This window comes from Dermacentor albipictus, chromosome 7 (genome assembly GCF_038994185.2).
Source record: "Dermacentor albipictus isolate Rhodes 1998 colony chromosome 7, USDA_Dalb.pri_finalv2, whole genome shotgun sequence".
NCBI lineage: Eukaryota > Metazoa > Arthropoda > Arachnida > Ixodida > Ixodidae > Dermacentor > Dermacentor albipictus.
The window spans coordinates 51406670-51416380 of NC_091827.1; the positions used below are offsets into that span (position 1 = coordinate 51406670).

At 48.4% G+C, this 9711-nt stretch overlaps 1 protein-coding gene across 1 annotated transcript in view; it reads right to left on the minus strand.

Annotated features, from left to right (window-relative positions):
• The window catches only part of LOC135910171 (inactive tyrosine-protein kinase 7-like), a 173864-nt gene extending 165176 nt beyond the window's left edge, over positions 1-8688 (minus strand). The window contains exon 1 of the mRNA XM_065442222.1: positions 8435-8688. Coding sequence (XP_065298294.1) covers positions 8435-8486 — 52 coding nt within the window. The 5' untranslated portion in view covers positions 8487-8688. The remainder of the gene's footprint in view (positions 1-8434) is intronic.
• Between the last annotated feature and the right edge of the window lie 1023 nt (positions 8689-9711).

The following is a 9711-nucleotide window of genomic DNA, read 5'->3' on the forward strand; positions in this document are numbered from 1 at the left end:
TGTGTGCCGGAAGTGCTGAAGTGTACTAAAAAACTATTCTTGTGTATTCTCTTTAAGTTATTTTCTTTTTACAAAAACAAAGTAACTAACATTCCAACTATTACGAGCATCATTTGTTCACCATAAAGTTGGAAAAATTATCGACCACGCGCCCTGGTCAGCCAATCAGATAGCTCGCCCATGTGACGTAATATGGGTTATTTGCATCATATGGGAAGGGGCGGCTTAAAATTCCGCCGAGCAATGCGCTGCGATCGGCAGCGATGGGTATTTTTAAAACCTTATAATAAATTACACGCTTTACGCAGAGCACTTAGATGCATCAATTAATGATCAGAAGAACCTACTCTAACGACTCAGTACGTTTGTAGAAAATCGCCAAAATCGTTTCAGGGTCCCTTTAAGTAGACGTCGACACCCGTATTTCGTTCTTGCGCTTTTTCTGGCTTACCAAACGTCTTATCGTTGTATGAGTGGTGTTTTTGGTGTTGTAGAACGGTAATTTATTGATGCAGAAGAAATCATTTTTCACTTTAGTGTCCCTTTAAGCACGAAAATCCATAAAGTGGACGAAGCTGCATGAGAGGGCATAATACTGCCATTCACATCACGGCAGCGCGAAGCTACAAAGGACATTCGTAAGGGCTTCAGGAAGCAAACAGCGCAAAAAACTGGGCAAGAAGGAGGCACGAGACAGTGCGCTCATTCTTGTTTCATTTTAGCACTGTTTGCTTCCAATAACATGTGCCAACTAGCCTACACCTGTAGCCGCGTTACTGCAGCAGTATATATGGCCGTTTAAGAAAAGAGTGCTTCGAAGTCGAATAAAAATGTGTCCTCGTCCAGGAATCGAACCCTGTACCAACGCTATTCTCCGAGCCGTCCAATTTACCATGTGAGCTAACAAGGCAAGGGTCGATTAGGAGTTACTCGATCACGATGGCCGAAAAAAAAAAATTATTGAAATTCGTAACGGCACACGCTGGGGTTCCGGCGCGAAATAAAAGAAGAAAAAATTGAACACTTACCTAGATTTTCGCTTCGAATGAATAACTTATTGGCGCGAAATTAACCAAACATAGTTGTTCAAGAATAATTTATCAGTATAAAATGATTTGGCGTGTTTCTTTGCCCGCTGTCACAGAAAAAAAAATATAACAAGACACAAACAAAAAAGATCGTGCGGTTTTACGTGCCGAAGCCACAATGTTACTATCAGGCTCGCCGTAGTTGGAGACCGAAGTTTAGTTCTGACCACATGAGGTTCTTTAACCTGCGCGTAAATATAGGCACGCGAGCGTTTTCCATTCTTTGATTCGACCCCCTCAAACACGGTCGACCTCGCGACCTCGAGCCGAGGAGCTCTACGCCATAACCACTTAGCTACACAGGTGGGTGAAAATAAAATATAAATAAATGAACAAAAAAAAGCACGCTCCCCGCAATGAGGCATGGAGGAAGTAGCTAAATATGCAGCAGAAGCGACGGTTTACCCACCCACGGCGCATGCGCGTCACGAAGGGCTGTTAGCGGCAGCGGGCGCACCCCCCCTTCCACCCCCTCCCTCGTCTCGAGGCAGCTACAGGCCTCACAATCTTTATGGCTTGACGCACTGAGAACTGGTGGATCGCTTGCGAGGCGGTGTGATTTGTGGTCCCCTTCCGAGGGCGCCACTACATTCCCTCGGTCCAAAAATTCCTCTCTGCGCGCGGACCGGAGTGAAGAAAAAAAAAAAAGCGCAGTCGCCATTTGTTGGCTCACCTCGCGGAACCGACATGACACTGCCGCGTGTTTCGCAGACAAGTCTACCGTTTAAAACGAAAGTTTAACACGAAGGGAAAAAAACAAAAATCCAGGCGACAACTTTACATTGTATGCTCTCTGCGACAGCATAACTCGAATATGACGAGCCTGACGTCTCTAGCCATGGGTGACCTGTGCACAGTCTCAATTATGATTTTTCTATAGCTCGCATTTCTTATAGCGTCCTCGATCAGCCGCACCGGGTCGCCTTGGTGCGCACTTTCATCCTCGATCAACCGCACCGGTGCGCCATGGTGCGCACCGACCATCCTCGATCACTGGAAGCGCACCGTGTTGGAGCGGTTTTCTGTTGCCCCGACTCGCACCGAGGAAATCGGCGGTGCGCCGGGGTGCAATCCCAGCAAGCAATGCAGGACGCGCGCGCGCACTGCCGACTGCAGAACCGCGTATGACGGAGTTAGCTAGAGGAGATGTCGGCAATGAGAACGGAAGCGCTGCTAATCGCCGCAATCGATGAGCTTTTTTAAGTTCGTCTGACAGCGAAGACGACATGCTGACTGACCTCGTCCAAAAACAATGTCGTGAAGAGCGGCCGAAAGTGGACAGGTTCGTTGAACGGGTCGTCAGGATTAATGATAAAATCCATTGGTGTTTGCTTGCAACCAGGTATGTCGGAGCACGCAGTTTGACAAGGTTCAAGCGCTTGCCGCGGATGCTCAGCACCTGCAAACAATAAAATGTTCGCACACGTCTTGCGCGCCAGGGGCACTGCATGCGAGCATCCTGCACGGGGTGCAGTTTTGTCCTCGATGTTGACCCTCCGCAGTGCGCCACCACCGCGGTGCAAGGCGCACCATTCTGGTTTCGGGGCAACCCCGGGGCAAGGTGATCGAGGACGCTATAAGAAACTTGCGATTCCAGCAAACTGCGACGCGATCGCGTAGGCCTCGAGTTTTCTGTTAGATGCCTCCCGAAGTGGGTGAAGTCCGCCGGTAGCGGTTACTACACCGCTCACCAAGCGTTAATAACTTCTGACCAGCTACATTTACTAAGGCGAGAAATACGCAGGCGCATGCAGCTTAAGTTTGTAAAGGCTATACTACCTCGGCTTGATCTTGGTCGATTATGCAGATTAATGATGTAGTCTTTATGCAACATCTAGGTGAACTGCTGCTTCTATCGTGTCGAATTACCAGTTATTTGAAAACTCATGGTTCACTTTACGCGGTAAAGAATTCGCGGTCAATAACTTTGGTTACTGAAATATGGAGGTGCTCACCGATAAAAGCTATGCTCCCAAAAGTATGGCTATTATTAGGGAGCTTTAGATTAAGGGGCAGCAAGGCGTTGGGGCCCCCTAATCTAAATCTCTCTAATAATACATTTGGCGTCGTTCTGACGGGTAGCAGCCCGGTCTACGGATTCCGCGATGCATATTAAGTCATCATCATCGTTTGTCCGTTTTTACGTAATGCAGTCAACCGCATACAGCTTTTAATGCTCCTGGTAACATCTTGATGATGCAGTGAATGGGACTAGAACAGAATAAAAAGAAAACGCAACAAATATGGTTCATATTCCTTTCCCACTGCTTTCTTTTACCTGGATTTACTCTCAAAATAGAAGCGATCTAATTATTTCGATATAATTTGCAGTTACAAACCAAATAGAACCCACATATGTGCGCAAGGAAATGCAACCCCGGCTATAGTGCACTTTCCTAAAACTCCAGAACGGATCTCGAGGATGTCTGAGGTTTCACAGAGACGTTTCGGGCGCAATCTGTGGGTAACGTTCCGCCATGTGCAGGTGCACGTTTTCTGGCATTAGGGAGTCGTTGAAATGCGTATACAAGACCCAAAAGTTAGGGGACGCTATCGTCCAGGCGTACAAAAGAACGTATAAAGGCATACAAACGAGTTTGGGTTTTTCTGGGTAAGCAAATCTGTTGGGGAGCTATTTCTTAAGACTACATATTCTGCGAAAGAAGGTCCCGCACCGACTGATGAAATTCAGAGCATACAGATGTTTTAGAATGCAAAAGAAATACTGGCGCTATGAGACGCGCGTCGTCGTGGAATTAAGTCGTCCAGCGTGCGCGTCAACATTCCTAGTTCAACCATTGTTCGTCACTTCAAGCTTCAATCATCCTGTGAATTCCTGCCTAGTTTGGACCTGGTTACAATAACGTTTTCGCCATGTGGCCCACTACAGAATTTGGCCACCCGAGACCGAGCATCGAACGCTCGAGCCTCCCAGCAAAACGTCACCACGGCGGTCACATACAGGCGATGCACAACGGCAGAGAGAACGATTCGGCATGCACGTGACACGGCCGCGATGGCCATCAGCGGTCGACCGTGGTGAGCGTTCGATGCCGATTCCCGAAAAGCAGCAGCTACAACAAGAAATCCTTCTCTCGGCGTTTTACGGTTGCCTTTATTAAAGCAAAAAGTGGGCTACAGAAAGTACAACGAGGACATAACTCCGCGATGGTGACGTTTGCCAAAGCGATGAAACGTGTCGCAAATCTCACAACATGCCTAAACCGCAACGGTGGGCTTCGTTGTGCAAAATGACATCAGATAACGTCGGCAAAGTCGACAACGTGCAAGTTAGAAGCGATATTCCCGCCGATATTTAGAACGACAGAAAGCTGAGCTACAGTCGGTAAGGGTTCACAATGCAAAAAAAAGGAAAAAAAAAGGTAAGGCCTGCAGACACGGACACAAGTGGCGGATTTTATGTAACCGAGGTGCTATACATCTGCGCACACGTCGCTGCTTAGAAAACCAAAGTTAAAAAAAAAATATATGCAGATCCCACGCACTGTGGGAACTGATGTAAGCGAAGCTTTCCGTGCTCGATGCTTTGATTGACTATAATTAGCGGCGATGTTGACGGCTAAAGCTTAATTTATTCAACGTTTAGGCTAACACGAGAGTGGTGAGTTGATTTTAACGTTACCTTGCGTGCGTCACTGCTGTTTGTCTGTGTAGTACAAGTACACAGAACACGCATGGAGAGGCGTTTGCTCGAGGCGTTGTTGTGCGCCATACTTTATAACCTCTGAGAGGGTTGAGCGTTGTCACTGCCTCACATGGCACGTCACATTGTGGCAGACGTATTAAACATGAATTGGATTATGGGGCTGTACACGCCAAAACCACACTCGGATTATGAGGCATGCCGTAGTGGCGGATTCCGGATTAATTTTGACAGTGTGATGTTCTTTAACGTGTCCCCATATCTAAGTGCACGTGCGTTTTCTATTTCGCCCCCGTAAAAATGCGGCTGCCGGGATTGGGATCAAATCCACGACCTCTTGCAATGCCATAGCCGCAAAGCTAACGCGGCGGGCACAGAAGTGTTGATTTGACGGTCGACCGCTTCCGTAGTTTCTCCTAGGCCCTGCGGTGCGCTTTAATTAATGCGGCTCTGCTTCTGTGCGCCCAGCGGAAGTTGCCCGCTTGACATATTTGCATGGCGTTTATTTTTAAGAAATAGCAGCGACGTGGCAGCAAGCTTACTCTGTGTCCTTTCTCCATCTGTCCTCTCTACAGTTCCATCTGCGTCCCCTCTGGCCTCGCACGTTAGTAGAAAGGGAAGCGCTGCTGTTGCTGCAATGCTTCTGAGGGGAGTCACGGATAATTACAGCTGTCAAGCGGCTAAACTGGCGACGGCCAGGGATCTACAGAGGGTATTGTGCACATTCGATGCGGTGGGGAGAAAACGAGTTTCTCTCTTCGCCTTTCCTCTCTTACTCGCGCCTGTGTACACGCTCTGAACCACCCTCTGACGCGGCGTGCGCGACAGCAGCCCACAGCAGCAGCAGTGGGAAAGTCGAAGGAAGATGCAAAGAAAGTTTTGCTTTAAAAAAATGTGCATGACCGTGATCGGACCACGGCTCGCACGGGACAGATACGCGTAGTCAAATAACCCGCACTTCACGTCCCTGCTGAAAAGGTGTTCGGTGTCTACTTTCGCGCTGGTTATATCACTGTGGAATATCCAACTAGCCCACTCTCACACCTTGCCGAGAACAAACCCGTGTATTTGTAAGTGGATTCACAGCGAGTTGTTGATACGGGAGATCCATCCCGCGTCGTCGCGCTTCGTGCACACCTTCGAAAATGTTATAAGAGCACGCATTTCCACCACTTCGTCTCTGGCTTGTCTTCTTTAACTGTGGAGCGGTTGCTGCAGCACACGACAGCGCATCGCACCATTTTATTCGACGCGCCATCGCGGCTGTACACACGCGTGCTTCGTCCCGCAAGTGCACCAAAATGGCGGCGCTGCCCCGTCGCCGCAGTTCGTGCATGCACCCTACCCTCTATGTATAGCGTACCTCGAGCAAATAACAGTGAAAGAGTGAAGATTTCGTAATCCCTTCTGACACAGCTAGGGCGGACAGTTTAGGCGCCACAGAATAAAAAGAAAGTAATTCGCGGGCGCTAGTTGGAATCGGTTGGCGCAGGACAGGGGTAATTGGAGGTCGCAGGGAGAGGCCTTCGTCCTGCAGTGGACGGACATGGTGACGACATCATCTTTTTCCTGCAGGGTCACTTCACCAATTAGTTTTGCTACCGCACTCTGTCACTGTAGTTTCGCAAACTACTAACAATAAGCTAAGTGGTGCCATCCGCTCTTCGCGTAATAAAGAATCAAGAAGGAAGAGTTCGACAATAACGCTAAGGAAACTGCATTTTCTTGAGGCTAGGGCAGGCGTCTGAGGACGCCAATTTTTTTATAAAATAAAGGTTTACCCTGCAGGATGAACAACACGTAGCACGCGAAAATATTGCGGGAGACACATATATCTCGTAAGGAATGTCAGACTAATCATGCAAGAATAGATAAATGTGTGATCGGTCTCCACGAAGCCTTCGTGTGTAAAGACACTCATGAGAGGGTACCAAATATTGGCGCGGTGCACATCGGCATGGGACGTTTGGAAGACAGGTGACGGCGTAGATAAAAAGCGGAGTGGTGCGTGAATCGAAATTGGTACATTGCCGTAGGATGGTGCAATAAGCGAGATGTAGGATTAAAACATACGTGGTGACATTAAAGTGTCATATACCGAATATCAGCAGGCTGGAACGTGGTAGCACGTGGCACCGCCACGTTTCAAACAAAGAGGTTAAACTTTTTTTTCAGAACGACTTTGGTTTCAAATGGGAATCCATGTACAACCACATCACTTCAGGGAGGACTGTGTTTTATATTTCTTTTCTTTTTCATAAATTGTACGCACGCAAGCCCAGTAACTTCGCAATATACCATCACAGAACTAAAGTTAGCTTACCACTTGGCTAGATTTTTTTTTTTTGGGGGGGGGGGGGCAGTCACTGCCGTACTTCGCTTTCTAAACGGGTTAAAGGGGAAACTAAACATCATTAAGATATATACATATTTGCCCAATACTATTGTCGTTCCCCAAGAATCACCGTTTTGTTATTGCAGAAGCGCAGCCTTAAAATTCATTCTATTACAAGTTCCGTTAGAGTCGGGCACATAATGCTGCTTGCAGTGCAGTTGTGCTCAAATGAATGTGCGAACATCACATTTCGAGCCACCTCACATTACAGCTGCACGATTGCACACATTTGACCACTGCTCGGCGACGAGTTCAGTTCGTCAACTATTAATATCTGCGTCACGTGGTGCAGCTGCTTGAGAGGTAAAGATTTCGCGCCTTGGAGAAACACATAAATGTTACTGGAGAAATGGAGACGAAAGAAAGAAAATGTTGCTCGCGCCACTAAACAAAACTTCTAGCAGCTATATGGCATGTGGTTTCATCGACTGATTTGATGATGTTGCAAATGTTGGGCAAATTCCTCACCGCCTTTTCCACAACATATTCGACTGTCAAACGACTAACAAAAGTGAGACGTAAAAAAATACGATTCCCATTTTTTTTTTTGATGCCTCATTGCTTGTACGAGAGACTGGAAATTTGTCGTTTTCAATGAACGTAAGTCACACAAAACAAGAAAAGATAAAGATCTCAAGATTGCAAACGGAAGACACTTTCTCAAAATAGATGAAAAAGAACGAACGAACGGCTGCTTAAGGGGGAGCGCGTGGGACCACTTTCAAGTTCACGGCCGGCGAAAGTGACAAAATTCCAATCGATGGTTGTTTTCTCTTCTTCTGTTTCGCTTTCGGGTAAATGGCAAATCGCGCTTACCCGCGCGGTTTCCGGAAGGACTTTGACACTGCCTGTCCTCAACATGCCGGACAGGAGACAGACGATGCTGTCACAAACACGACCGCGTTCAAACAAAGCAACATCAGCGGTCTCTGCTTTCGCATTCGCTTTCCGATAAATTCCATGGACCACGGTCCTCTAAGTCAACGACACTCTCCCCATGGGCACAACCTAGGTAGGCACCGAATCACTACATTATAACATGAGGCCCGCACGTCATACCAAATAAAAGCGCAGAATTCGCACAGCAGATGAACGGACAAAAGAAGTTAAACCGGACAAGTTCTCGCTGCATTTTGGCCGGCTATTTACAAAAAAAAAGTTACAAAAGAAGAAAGAAGTATTATTTCATGCCGTAACGTAACAACGACGAGCACGTCCGCATCATGATACGTGATGGGAGGGTCTCGCTCGGGAAGAGAGAGAAAACTGAAGAGCAACACAACTCACCGGCGGAGCACCACGCACTGTTCGGCGTCGTCAATCCGAGTTTCAAATCCATGACGATGTAACACCGGCGGCGTCAACAACAGCCGCGCACAGAAAAACACCACGGCACAACGACGCGGCGCGCTCCTTGTTCAAACCCCGCACGGCGTCGACACAAGCGTCATCGCCCACAGACACAGCGCCGTCGCGTCTCCAAGCTGCTCCCACAACAAAGCGCGCCGGGGCGCTTCGTCTACTGCGAGTTCGCGGCGCGAGCGTACCGAAGCCGCCGAGAAGCGCCCGATGCAAGCGACCGGCGCCCGCCAGAGGCGCTGGCGCCATAACGCGGGCCTGTTCAGAACTAAATGCGACTCAGATGCGAAACTAGCCGACACTTAGCTGAAAATTTGACCGTCTAGTCCGACCAACATTTTGGAACCAACTGATACACGCGCCACCTAGAAATGACAGTTGCAGCTTACAAGGCTTCACATTCCAATGTCAAAAATTAGCTTAAACTTAGGCAGCAGGTGTCGCAAAAACTTGTAAATGTCCGAGGTTTTAGCCAGCTTTTGTTGTAGATATTGCGGCGCGGGTTTACGTTGCAACCGTCAACATCGTCCGCGACATTGGTCCGCGAGAAGTGAACGAGGCGTCGCGTCGTTGAACTGTAACCCAGCGATGTCACGCGAGTACGAATGGTCGATATCGGGCCATCGACACTCAAGACGACGAAGCTATGCAAGCGCAATACGTGGCCCATACGAGCATGCCACACAACTGTACGCGTCACCGTGTAACGGCCTGTACGGTGACGCTCAACTCTTATCGACGCACGTAACCACCTCAACCGTTATTTACAGCTTGCTGTGCGATGAAACGCTGTTGAAACTGCTGTTAGCGCGCTTCGAGGCTTTGAGTCCGCCGGCGGCGGCTGTTTTGAACGTGGTCTACGCCCGGCGCAATACGAAACGCAAAGTGTCTGGGACCCGAAGAACGGGTTTTGCCGCCGCGAAAAGCACTTCGTTGAAAGGGAGGGTAATTCGTGGAATGGCGGGCGATCGAACCTCGGACGCCCACGCTACGCCGTTTATAAGCTTTAGTGGCTTTAGTTTGATGGCCCGGTCAGTCAGCGCTCGCACTCTTTCCTACTGCAAGCTCGCTGCAAGCGCCTGACGCATTTGTTCGTTATGAAAACGGATAATTGAAGCAGACGACGCTCTGAACCTTGTAGTAGGACCGCAGAAAATAAATAGAAACATGTGAACTTTAAGCTGGCATTTTCATTTCACTAAAAG